This window comes from Notolabrus celidotus, chromosome 10, assembly GCF_009762535.1.
Source record: "Notolabrus celidotus isolate fNotCel1 chromosome 10, fNotCel1.pri, whole genome shotgun sequence".
Taxonomy (NCBI): domain Eukaryota; kingdom Metazoa; phylum Chordata; class Actinopteri; order Labriformes; family Labridae; genus Notolabrus; species Notolabrus celidotus.
Window position 1 is genome coordinate 20,604,076 of NC_048281.1, and position 14,047 is coordinate 20,618,122.

The 14,047-nt window shown below is 40.2% G+C and overlaps 1 protein-coding gene across 5 annotated transcripts; it reads right to left on the bottom strand.

Annotated features, from left to right (window-relative positions):
* Nucleotides 1-566: 566 nt before the first annotated feature.
* znf148 (zinc finger protein 148) lies at nt 567-12,352 on the bottom strand. Of its 5 annotated transcripts, none has more exons than XM_034693834.1 (7): nt 12,188-12,352; nt 9,068-9,381; nt 7,408-7,533; nt 7,155-7,278; nt 6,905-6,988; nt 6,687-6,805; nt 567-5,250 (listed from the first exon to the last, which is right to left on the bottom strand). In XM_034693834.1, exons 1-7 carry the CDS (start codon nt 12,315-12,317, stop codon nt 3,619-3,621), a joined length of 2,529 nt encoding a protein of 842 aa, XP_034549725.1. In that variant the 5' UTR covers nt 12,318-12,352; the 3' UTR covers nt 567-3,618. The 5 variants fall into 5 exon arrangements, with proteins under 5 accessions (XP_034549725.1, XP_034549724.1, XP_034549728.1 ...); XM_034693833.1 differs by having other exon boundaries at nt 9,008-9,381; XM_034693837.1 differs by lacking the exon at nt 12,188-12,352 and adding an exon at nt 11,490-11,582.
* Nucleotides 12,353-14,047: the final 1,695 nt, after the last annotated feature.

The following is a 14,047-nucleotide window of genomic DNA, read 5'->3' on the forward strand; positions in this document are numbered from 1 at the left end:
AGGGTGTGTTGCTGCCTCTTCACACGATACTGTGTTAGTTTTGGCAATGCCTGTAATGGGAAAAGTTGACCAATGATTAATTCTGAGAAATGCACATACCACCTGGTGTCCTTATCTTTTTATTCGTGGAATTATTTCCTAAAACATGTGGGAGCTGTTGGTTATGGGAGTGGAGATAATGATTTGGGCCACAATAAGACTTTTGAAAGGCATACAATAGTGCTGTGTGTGACTTTACGTAGGTCATATTTTACACGTGACTACACAAAAGGACGGAGAGACTTCAAGCAAACAGTTACTAATCCTAAGAATATATTTGTCGACTCTGAATGTTACGTAACCTGGATGTTTTTTTTCTCCATTACCCTTCAATGTTAAATCACTGATTCCTTTGTAAGTGGTCGCTGCATTTTCTTTCATTTTGGACATTCATATCATTGATCAGTCCAAAATTTGCATTACATTTGCATTAAGCCATACTCCAGGAAATTATAAAAAACCTCAAATTGTCAAACTTTAGAGACATTTGTCAAATCATACAGAAGTCAAACACATTTCAAATCAAATACTGTGAATTATTTTATTTATAAGGACATGACACACAACAATCAAAACAACAATTTAATCAGATTGTTTACAAATCATAATATATAGCAAAAAATCTAATCAAATGGGTTACTTGACTGAAATTAATCAGCTACAATTAAAGCTGCACATTATTCTTAAAACAAGTTCACTCGACCGAACAAGTTAGAGACCATGCAAATAAACCTTACTGTCTAACCTAAGGCTGAGCTTCTAGTAAAGCAGGAAGTTCAGACTTAAGAAGAGGACTCCCCTCTGCATTTGAAAGATCTTGACACAAACGACTTGTACAGAGATAAATGAGGGTAGTAATAGTGACTGTATACGATATACTGTACATTTCAGTGCCTTAAATGACATGTTTCAAAAATAGTTCTTATCAAAAAATTCATAATTCAGATATTTTTACACAAAACAAATATTTTTTTTCTAGCTTATACAAGGACACTTATGGCCAGGTTACTGACAACAGTTAATTCAAGAAAAGAAATGGTGCTGTCCGGGTTATTCATGAATCTCCTTGAACAGTTTTGCATTTTCAATTCATTTAATTTAAACGTACATGAACCATTCATGGGATTCAGTTCAAAGAGACAGAATGACTCTTCTGCTGTGTGCTTTCAATCATTGCTTTACGAGGAAATGGATAGCAAGTGAAATATTACAAGCATAAAATAACAAATCAAGCCGACCACTTCAGTTCAGGAGAATTATCACAAAGCAAAAACCTGCATTGTTCTGGGTTTAGGGGCTTTTCATTACCAACAGTTGTACACAGTAAATCCCATAATAACTGCATTACCTTACATACAAACAACTCACTTTAACCAGTCGTTAATAAAACCGTCAAAGAAATGTTTCTGATAACAGCGGTGGGATATATACAAACCTCAGAAAGCCACATCTGATTTCATTGTTGAGTGTGATTAATGCTGGGAAATTAATGAATGTGTCTTTCACTGACAAAAAGTGTCTCTAGCACAAGACTTGTCTCTCTATTGACACAAAGATCTAACAGTACTTCTCAGAACATAAAAATATACAATGTATTTACAGTAGGATATTTGAATTGATCTTATTGGGAATGATCTTTGAGTGAAAATAATGTCTTCAATGATTAATGTGGGCGTCTGTCCCTGATTGTCAGTAGAATTGTAACAAGAGGGATCTTAACATCTGTTATCAAAATCCTAATTAAATGGCCCATATCAAAACAGTGTTTTACACAATAGCACCTAAGACATCACACAGACATACACATAGAAAGAATCAACAATGTGATGAAGAAACTCCACTCTATTGCATTTTTTCAGGCTTGGACAGATGTGGCTTACGACTGAATCTTAGATGAATAAGGGTAACTTTCCAAAAAGCATGTAACTGAAACATTTCTTTCTGTAATCATACAAACTGCAGCAAGATCAATGAAATGCCTTTTCCTTTTAAGCACAGATAAAAGTTTGAGGGTTACAGGTGGAGCTGTTTCTTCAAATCTGACAATAATAAAATAGGATAGACAAAATTAAATATGCTTCCAGGTCTCAAAGTATTACAGACTGAATAGGTTGATAGCTTATATGTTTGCTGTTATTGTGCAAGAGGAAAAAGTAGCATCAGAGCATTGACAAAGAAAAAAAATACAGGAATGAGAGAAAGAAAGTGGAATAAAAAAACTGAAAGGCACAGATGCAAAATTAACAAAACAGGAAAACCAAAACCCTCATGTTCACTTCTTTCATAACACAGCCTCCATTGAACTTTTGTTTTAGTCTACACAAAGGGCGTCTACGAGTAATTCCATCGATGTTTCCTCTTAACTCGTGAATTTCAGAGAAACAACCATCTAAAAAACTGCAGCCACAACAATCGCAAGGAATATCATCTGTGATTTCACATGATCCACATCTGATACAAGGGGTCGTCTCATGAGACAAACCTTGACTTTAAAATAAAGGTGATATAAGATTCCTCCACTGAAAATACACACTACATTCTCTGTAGTGAAAAATGTGCAAATTGTGCAGAAAAATGAGCACAATCCTCTTAAGTCATTTCACTACAACTCTCTGTTATACTTAGAAGTAAAGTAAGAATTATCCTGCAAACATTACATGCCTGCAGCCAGGACATACCAATCCTTTCTTTTTAAGTGGGGGGCAAAGAGTAGCGGGGTAAAACTTTAACAAGTAGTACAATACAGACTTTTTGATTCCACAGCCCGTCTTGGACTGCAGTCAGATTTATAAAAAAAGTGCTGATAAATTCATCAAGGGGATACATTATCTACATAACCATAAATGATTTATACATTTAGAAATGAAGATCTTTTGTTTCTTCTTTTTGGTAAAACTAACAACCATTTTCAGCCCAATCTTTAAGAGGGAGATTAACACGCATTTATGACACATCTCATGTCGAAACACCCATTTAAGGTGCACAAAAGTGACTTTGACATAAAGTGAAGAATATGTTATGATCTAATCATCAGGTTTCGTAGGAGACAATTGAACACATCTAGAGTAAAAGGACCTAGGAGGAGTGAGTATAATCTAGCCAGATTAACATCGAGAGGAGGTAGATACAGTAAGAGGCATTTAAAGACAGGGCCTATACTTCAGTGGAAGGGAAATGATTCAATAAGCAGCAAGAGTGACTTGATCATTTTTCATGCAAGGCAAAATGATTGACAAATAAAACTCTGTGGCGTTAATATGAAAGAATATTTTCCTTGATCTCTTGCATTACACTTTGGTCGCTTAATCTCTCAATGCACATTCTCAATCAAGAAATATACCCATGCACATCTGCAGTTCAATTTTTAAAGGGGAAGTGCTAAAAATACGTTATACTTTTTCAGTATTTCCATTTTGTGAAGATGCACAAAAAAAGGAAAAACAAACAAACATTTTTATAACATTATGTTATGAGAAAGAGCACATAGTTGCGACGGGACAATGTTTTGGCAAAAAAAGGAGACATGAGATAAAGTGCCACTGAAATTATTAACAGAAGTGATTTCTTCCTCTGCTCCCTTCAGCCAAAGGTTTCACTGGATGTAACATCAGGGGAGGAGTTCAGTTGAGATCTGGTCTCGTTGACTCTGACTAATGGGAACTCTGAGAAGTCTGTGCTGTGACCTCGGAGACTTAATTGTCCATTGGCAACAGTAAACTGAGAGGAGGACCCAGATCTTGAAGTCTGGAAGTGAGATTTGAAGTTCTGATCAAAGGAGCTAATCTGAAAAGTCTGCAGTATGCCTTGCGGAGAGTCTGTCTTTTTTGAGGGTGAGACCTGCTCCAGAAAGTCTTCGTCAGCTGGGGACACTGCGGAGGGAGGGGTGGTCTCGTCACCTGAAAATGAAAATGAGTGCTGGGAGTCCCCGACCAGTAATCCGAAGTGAGGTTTCTCTAAAGTGGACCTTAGTGGAGAGCTCATCCCTGATTTGAACCTGCTGGGGGAAGGAAACTGTTTCTCGGTGGAGAACAGAGGTTGTCCGGCTAAGGTGGGGTTCTCGGAGACCAGGCTGAGGCTCTGGCTGGTCAGGTAGCTGTCGTTCTGGCTCGTCCTCTCCAGAGCTTGTTGGAGAAACTTGGAGTATTCCTGCAAGAGGCTGACTTTCTCTGTAGCTGGCTGAGCCTGCGCAGTGGAGGGGCCGAGGCTCTCCCCGGGGCTGCTGTCTGAAACATCTGAGGAGTTAATGGATATGCTTGACGTCACCTCTGTGTCGGCCACGCTGAAGGAGATGTCTGCCTGCCCGTTGGCTTTGTTGGAGTAATGATCCAACAGCGTCTGAAGAACCTCGTCCGGCAGAACGTTCTTGTCGTGTGTGGTTTTAATCTCCGTGTTGATGGGCTGTGGCTCCAGAATGGTGGCAGGGACAGTCTCATCAATGACTGTTGACACCACAGTTTGCGTAACAGGCGGCTGAGAAGAAATGCTGCTCGTGTTCAGGCCGTAATCCCGACTGTTATTAGCCATTGCAGCTTGAAGATAGCGTTTCTTCTTGAGGAACTGCATGGCGTCGTCGTAGTTTGTGCTGCTGGCTGCTGGCTTTGTTGGTCCTTGAAGAGCTTCGACTGACTCCAGCTCAGTGTTGTTTTCGACTTCTAAAAGGCCTTGCTTGTCTACGATTTCAAAGGTGTACTGTGTGACCTTAGTATTCTCCTCAAAGGAAGACAAAGTGGAGAGGCAGGGAGGAGTTGGTTCACTGGACTGTTTCAGAGTCCTCTTGGGGACTTTCTTCAGGACCAGTTTCGGAGGAGTTGCATCTTCCGAGGACACTTCGTCCTCTTGGTGTTGACTGGCCGTGTCTTCAGGAAGCTCCACTGAGTAGTCTGCAATAACATACTCATGTTTGACTTTGGAGGGCACAGCATAGAGAGGTAGACCTTCGATTTTATTCTGTCTCTGCTCCTCCTTCTCCGTTTCTGTTACAGCCACAGTGTTCCCATCTGCCTGAGCAGTGGTTGGAGCGCCTGAACTCTTGTCCGAACACTTTTGGCGCTTTTTCTTGGGCAGTGAACAATCTTTGGCAAGAAAAGGAAGGCCGAAAGAATCTGCTTCACGTAGAGGCCCAACTTTACCAGCTGCCTTGTTGGTCTTTCTCTCTCTGTTCTCGTGACACATTCGTCTGTGCTTTAAAACCCGGTCTGTTCTGGAGAAGTACTGTGGAAAGATGACAAAATGAGACTTTAGTTTAACTTCATAACTGTCTTTTCATGTCCTTTTTATCATTTGAATACTTGCTTACACATACAGAAACCCTGCCTAGTACTATTTTCATTTCATCCTAGAGCTGGGAGATATTGAAAAATATGTTATCACTATAACATTTTTCATATCAGTCGATACCAATAATTATCACAATAAATTTCAAATCATTATTTCATTTAAATTTAAAAGGCAGATTTTTGTTCCTGAGTGAAAGTTGAAGACGGTTTGTTAGCTATCTAGATTTAGTTTTCTGATACGCTTCTTGAATCCATCATTTCTGGCGGTGCTAACAGGAAGCAGTTCTTTTGTGTATAATGAAATTTTTTGTTTTAGTTAGTAGATTTTTTTTTCTCAGGATGACATTATTTGCATAATTTGATTTACATTTACAACAAATAAATATCAAATTGTATACTGTAACCCTATTACTAAGGGTTACGGGCAGAGTGATGTTGTTTCCCCTCAAGAGGAAAATACTTTGAATTTGGAGAGGAAAAACGCTTTTCCTCCGGGGGTCATCGCAGAGATATTTTACCCACTCTCGGTGCCTCATTTTCGGCCGTGTGAGTCTGGAAATGGCCCCTGGAGCCTGGAGGAAAAAACTTGGAGAGTGGTTGAAGGAGTTCTGCGTTGCAGACTGTGTGACGTAATGCAATGTACCGCAACGTGACGCAACGTGGTGTGACGTCGTGCTGGGAAATGAATCGTTAAGAAGAACCGATAACATTTGAGGTGTACAATTCCGATGGAATTGATCAATTGGAACCGGTTCCAAGTCAGATCCTGTTTTCGATTACCACCCCTAGTCATGGTGGACATTTAAAGTGTCTGAATTACACAGCAGAAGTTGTCTCTGTGCTCTTCCTTAACCCACATCCTGAGAGTATATTCAATTAGGTGTAGTAAGTTAATAGTTAACGCAGTCAGCACAGTGTCAGACTAACGACTCTGCTTTGAGCTGCTAAGTTTCAGCTTGTCTCAGCTGTGTTTACATTCTGCTGCAAACGTCTTTAAGCCATGCCTACCTCTCACCCTGTGACATGATTGGTTGTTCAATGTCGTCTTCTTTTGCCTAATGTTGGGTGAAAGCTAGCTTATAACGCTCATTAGGGCCCCTCTCTTTCAAGTGGTTGGGGAGTGTAATTACAATTTTCTAAATACTATTTTTTTTAATCAAACATTTATTATATTCATATTGAGAAAAATATCACTATAATTATCGTTATGGAATTATCGCCCAGCCCTATTTTATCCCTTACATTATATGTTCACATCCTGCAAATCTAAAAACTTCCAATTGCTGTTTCTTATACCTGATGCCCCAACATGTTCAATCATGCTGTTATTTCCAGGCTTACTTATTCACAAGTAGACACAAAACATCTTACCTGGTGACAGTAGTCACATTGGTAAGGCTTCTCTCCACTATGAGTCCTCTTGTGTCTCTCCATGTGGTACTTCTGGATAAACCTCATTCCACACTCATCACATCGAAAAGGCTTTTCACCTGAAAACAAGAGAAAGAAAATAAAACAAAGTGTCTCCACTGAAACTGTGATGAAAGGTTCAATCCTAGTTCCTGCTGGTTTCATTTATTCTTACTCACCTGTATGGATTTTCTCATGTCTCTGGAGAAGATATTTCTGAATGAAGCGCATATCACACTGGCTGCACTGAAAAGGCTTCTCCCCTGGAGTAGATAACACATGTATGTAACTATCAGTCAAAGCAAGTATCAAAGCAACTTCTTGATGTATTATGACCCCTTCTTACTGACTGATCAATATGTTATCTAATTTCATAATAACATATATAAGATATAACGTCACTTTGAAACATGTCTGGGTTATTCGTACCGGTGTGAATGAAGACATGCCTCTGTAGATGGTAGTTGGTTCTGAATGCAGCATTACAGTGAACACAGACGTGACACTTGGGGTTTTGTATCCCCAATGAACCATCATCATTGATGCTGAGGATCTACAACATTTAATAATAAGAATATCAGTGTTAGTTTCACTCTTGCAGTCATTGTTTTGTAAAATGATCACACACGTGCAGGTCAAGTCTTTTTAAGTACATGGCCCCCGAGATCAACCTGACTCGCACCTTTGCTGGTGAACGCTGCTTCCTTTTTTTCTTCTTGGGACACACCATCAAGTCCTTCCCTCCTTTTTTGTCCTTCTTGATCTGGCCCACTGACTCAGACAGCTTCATTTCCTGCTTGATGCTCAGCTGCAAAAGAAGGACCATAGATAGACAAGATATTTAACAAGGCAAATGACCTACTTTAAAGCCCACCCACACATCCAGCAACTTATGCAGGTCATGCAGGTGCAAAAAGGCAAGCACAGGATAAGCGACCAATGTTCGGGGACCCCTCCGAGGGGGAGCAGCTGCTCCTCCACAATTCAAGCAGCCAGCTGATGTGGTTCAAGCATCCTCTGAGTGTGACCCCCTGCTCAAAGCTAAACAGACTGGATGGGAACCTCAGATCCTAGAAAGGCTGAAAATTCACATATATCTTGCGTGGAGGCACCTGTAGATCTCTGACTCTTGGTCCATGAATTCAGAAAATAACCTTGTTGGTAAATGAAAAACTGACTGTGTTTATATTGAGCTTTCTCTATTGAGCCCACTTAACGTGCTTTACATTACATGTCACATTCACCCATTCACACCATTCATACACTGATGTCAGAGGGTCTGTAAAGAGCCCATCAGTATTAACTAATCCCATTCACACACCGATGGCAGTTCAGGGTTAAGTGTCTTGCCCAAGGACACTTTGGCATGTGGACAGCAGGACCTGGGATCAGACCCCTGGTCTATTGATCGAGAGATGACTGACTCTACCACTGAGCCACAGCCGCCCTATGTAATGTGTTTGTCATGCTAAACTAACAATGTCCAAATCTATGGAATCTTTAAATGTATCAGCAAGGTGATAAAGAGAAATTGTGATTAAGCAGGCCCAAGTCTGGTCCTGCGGATTATTCTAAGTTATCAATGATATTTATGCTCTGTGTGAAAAATATGAACAGGCTTTTTGTAGGTTAATAGTCAAATTATTTGGCCCTGAAACTGCTTAAATGAAATCATGTATTTGCGAGTACATCACTACCCTTGAATCTGTTCAATTGAGTGATTTGCCACATCAGGTATTACAAGCGGGGACATCAAGTGAAGGCCAAATTCCACCAGATCCGTGTCCGGTCCGTCTCCAATCCGTCAAGGCACCAGATTTGACAGGTTTTTATTCTAGTCAATGATCTGTTAACCCCCACTGGATCCGCTTCATTGCGTTCCTGCTGCGTCTCTGATCTGGCACTTCGGAAGGCAACGGAATCAGATACGCAAGACTTCTATTTTTGCTGGACGCCAGAGCACAACGCATCAATTCAGCACAGAGCAGATGGAGCGGGACAGGAAGTCAGGCACCAAAACATCCTTGAATCAATGATTGCCACAGAAAACCTTGGTCACATGACTCCAGCTGTCTGGCGGTCCTGCTCCATGCTGCGTTCCAAAAACGCAACCGGTGGGTGTTGACGGACGAGAGAGCATGGAGCCGGACTGCAGCGGATCAGAGATGGAGCGGACACAGATCTGGTGGAAGTCCCGTGTGAGACTCACTACAAAGACACAGAGACCCTTCAAACACAAATTGTCTACATGCACTACTTTCTCTGGACCAGCATGAACTCACTGGCATATGAAGCAAGCAGGGCAACTTATTGTTGGGTTTAAGGGGGAAATGCACTCCCACCTCGCCTCCTCCCTCTTCTTCTCCACTTCCTCCATTCTTTGTCATCTCCTCCTGCATCATCAGCTGCTCAGGGGGGACCAGATCATGTGTAACCAGCGAGCTCTCCGTCAAGTCCTCATCCTCGTCTTCATCGTCTTCGTCCTCGGCCAACAGAGGATGGTTCGCCAGCGATCGTTCCCCGAGAGTCATCACCACCAGTCCACCGCCGACCAGCCCGACTCTCCCTCCTCCATCTATTCCTCCACTGCTGCACTTCAGCATCATGCCCTCCAACTTGTCCTCAGTATTCATCTTACATAGAGTAGTTCTTGAGTCTGTAACAGAGACACAGAGTTGGCTGGTGGATTTAGGCAAGCCGAATGTCATACTTCAAGCAAAACTTTGATAACATGAGAAGGTGAGAGCAAAATCAGAAACAACAAAATAGCCCTATTTAAAATGACTTATATCACTCCTGGTGGACATGGTTTAAAAACAGGCTGTTTTGGCAGAACACCGTTGTTCCCCTATTCTGTCCCCGACTCAGTGGCAGCACTTAGGGCTCTCAAAAAATAACTTCATACTGGAAAATAAACTCAGTCTTCCCACTGATGGTCTTGTTTACTTATTTCTTAGGCATAAAGATTAACTAACATTAATTTCAGTCTGTTCCAGAGCTAAAATATCCTCACTGGAGATTATGGTTCCACAAGTATTGACAATCTTTCAAATTGGCCATGCTTTCTTTTGTTTTTAAAATCTGGCAACCCAAATCCTGAAGCATAAGGTGCACGCACTCAAAGTGAACCACTGGGGAGATCAGGTTAACATCAAGATAATGTTAACATATCAATATTCAAAAATAATAATAATGTTATTGTTGTTGATATAACAATAGGTGAATGAAAATAACAATACATGTTCTCCAGAGCCAAATATAATATAAATATAGTCACAAAACAGGATTAAAAATTGAAAGAGTCACAGAGTATAAATATCTAGGTATTTACATTGATGAAAACCTCAATTTTAATGTAAATATTAAAAATCTTGCAGACAGACGCTATTTCTAAAGAGACAAATCTATATTTCCAATGTTTTGTAGGAAGAGGGTTGTGGAGGCTGTTTTTATGTCAGTCTTGGATAATGGGGACGTAATCTACAGAAACGCACCATCCTCAACCCTCAAACGCCTTGACTCCATTTATCACTCTGAGTTACAATTTATTACAGGTAACCTCTCTCACACACATCAGTTCATTCTGTACAATAAGGTTGGCTGGCCCTCTCTCCATGAAAGACGCAAAATCCATAGGAATCTTTTTTATCTATAAAGCTGTTTTAGGAAAATTACCAACCTACCTTACTGAACTTCTTCATTACCTTGACTGTTTATATCAGATTCCAGCTACTTTTGCATGTTCCCCGAGTTCGGTCAGAACTGGGACAAACTGCTTTTTGTTTCTCTGCTCCTGACTCCTGGAACAAGTTGCAGCAGCGTCTTGAATTAAATGCACTTTTACCTTTTGGACAATTTAGAATCTTAATTTTTAACCTTTCAACCCTGCTCTACAAGTGTTTTAGCTAGGTTAACCTGTGTATATTTATTGTATCATTTTAACCACCGGCCCTTCCTATTTTAGTGCTTTTATAGTCAATCCCCTACACCTCCTTTTATTTGTATTATTTTATCTGATCTTTTAATTGTTTAATATCCTATTTGATGACTTTGATACTCTTGATACATTGTTTTTTTGTTTTTTTTTAAATGTCACTGTAAATGAGGGTTGCCCCTAAATGATCTCTTGAGTATAAATAAAGGTTGATTGATTGATTGAATAATATTGCTTTTATTATTATGAATTGTGTACTTTAATCTCTCCCCCAAACACCCTCTTCACAGTAGTGTTTACTTTTATTATTTGGTCAGCTATTGAATATGTGATCTTATATTAAAAAATGTACCACACTGTGTAAAGTGATGGCAAACACTGTGAAACAACTATGAAAGTTGGCTAAATATTTTTTAGAAGGAATGTACATCTTTAAAGAGGCTTAATCCTGAAATACTTGAAGTCATTTTGTATAGATCAATGTACTTTACCAGCAGACTGGCCTTAAAAAGACGAATAGTTGTCAGTCTACGTGAGGGCTATTTTGATATTTAATAATGGAACCGAGAGGGTTGTTAGAACTCATACTATCTTTATATTTTAACTGCAGCATTGCTTTTCTAGGAGTTCATTCCAACAAGACCTAATTAGTGAACTAGCAATCCCTCGGTGTTAAAACGGTAACGCTAGCTAACGTAGCACTTGTTAGACCGTCTAGTAAACGGGGTTTGACACTACAGCTAATACACATTAACCCAGGTAGCAGTGAATATTCATTTGTCACAGGTAAATACAAACAACCGCTTGGCCCCAAATGTAAACACACTCACTGTGTCACTCAGGTTAAGTGGGTTAAGTCTTCTGCTAGCCAGCTAGCTAGCCGCGCTTGTCAAGCTGCTCCATCACATTTCAGGTGAGAGCTGAAGAAACGTGAAATACGCCTTCACAATAAAATAACACACTATTTTGTAGAATAAACTTACTATTATCATCATATTATTTTTTATCTGTATTAAATGAACTTTCCTTCTGTACATAATTTCCTAGCCATTAAAACCGCAAAACATTAAATCAAGAGCAAAAACTGCTGTTTTATTTCACTCGATGTTTTATTTTGGCGTCCACCACCGGAAGTACTCTTGTATCTGCATTAGGTTAACAGACGTCCACGGCCTGTTTCAGGCTAACATGTTAGCTACTAGCGAGTTGCTGCAAACACAGGTATGTCTCTGTTGATTTAACACTCTGTCAACACCTTGTCATCTTCATGTTGGACGTGTATCTACACATGCAGTATTGAGCCATAATGTATAGTTCCCACGAAACGACATACATTCTCCAATAAACTACTTTGGTTTGCACATTTCACCAAACTTGTCAGCATGGCTAGTTTGCTTTAGCACCCCCAGCTTCCTCAGCCACTCGGGTTAATCATAGGCCCCAATGCTATGCCTGCTGGAAAACAATATACGTCTAACTATCACACGAGTCATATGTAAGCTACTGAAGATGCATTGTTTCTTCTTACCTGCTTTGCGTCTTAAACCCGTATAGCTGTCATGATTGTTAAGCAAGACTACAGTGTAATGATGGTGTGCGGAATAATCAAATACACCATCACATTTCATGAAGGCATGATAATTCTTGTTTGTCGCCATCTAGTGGTTAAGGTTGGTGAGTGAGAAACAGTGCGCTCCTGATCACTGCTGCTGATCATTTTCTCTCATGCTTCAGTTTGGCGACCTACTTCTGCGCGACATGCAGGGGCGTCGAGGAGGGGAAAAGTGGGACTGACTACCTAGGGTCCAAGTGGGGAGGGGGGACCTTAATAGCACTGAAAAAAAAAAGTGTTTTCTACTGCGCTTTTCTTTTCTTTTGATATAACTGCAATAAGATAACTAAAATTGTCTGAATAAATAAAAAAAACATTCAGAATTCTTTTCTGGAATTTCTTTCCAGCTCTGTGAGATGCACGTCTCATGTAAGCAGCAACCTCCGGTCTAAAAATATGAGTCCAACACGGAAGTGCTAAAAACTGCAGTTCATCCAGGATCCACTTGAGTCTGGCTCCAGAAGTACCGGAAACCACATACACACAAATTTAAAAAAGCCAATCTTTACAGCAGAAATAATCATGTTTACAGCCTGGTACAAAAGACGAGTGTAGTCTGGATAGTTCATTTCTCGATCGGCACACACTGTAGGGGGGTGAATTTTTTCATAATGCAAAGATATTGAGATTACAAGTCTTCCAATGAGAGGCATAGCTGACTTGATTGACAGGAGGGAACACTGCCGGGGCGGCTGTGGCTCAGTGGGTAGAGCCGGTCTTCTATCAATCGGAAGGTTGGCGGTTTGATCCCAGCTCCGGTAGTCACATACCGAAGTGTCCTTGAGCAAGACACTGTACCTCGAATTGCTCCCTCTGTTGTTCAGAGGTGTGTGAATGTGAATGAATGAGATTAGCTAACACTGATGGTCCCTCACTAGATAGCAGCCTCTACCATCAGTGAGTGAATGGGTATGAATGGGTGAATGTCACGAGTAGTGTAACAGCGCTTTGAGTGGTCAGAAAGACTAGAAAAGCGCTATATAAGTACAAGTCCATTTACCATTTACTGTAGCTCTTGGCTAGGAGGCTCAAAGCCTGCCTCTTTACATCAGCAGCATTATGGCTACTGCCACCGATTGGCCTCAAAACAGTGCTTCAGAAACAGATGGGTGACGACGTGGATATTATACGTCCATATTTCATACAGTCTATGGTCTCATGCCTAAAGTGGGGACTAGTCATATTTTCACAGCATCAAGTGTGGCTGAATCTGATTGAAAGTAAACTGTAGGTTTTTGGAGTTTTATTTTACTTCATGAGGTTAGATTATACCAAATAATGCCCCTTTGTTGTTAATCAACAAGTCACTTGGCTTCAAATAATCTTGTTTAAAGAGGTGGACAGTCTGAAGGTCAATATTGTGCAGTTACATTTGGAGAAATTATAAAAAAATATATATAAAATTGATATGTTGCTTAGATTTGAATCAGTTAACCAGAATAGTTTTAAGCATATTTTTGCTTAATGCAAATAAACCAGTATTATAGCAGCAATGTTATATTTTGTAGGGTTGGCTGTTATGGGCCCCACTGAGATATCTTTTCAGGTGGCCCAGAATTCCTGGCGAAGCCCCTGGCTACATGATCCTAAATGATGACTTAACAGTTTTCACCTGTCATTGCGTAAAAAAATGAAGGAAAAAAAAAAGACACGAAAAAGATAAACGACAATTAATGGCTTAGCACGGTTTGTAGGCTTATTCGATTAAAAACCAATAGAGTGTCTAAATATGATTTGTAGTCATCTGATAAGAACGGAAATTAAGCACGACCCTAT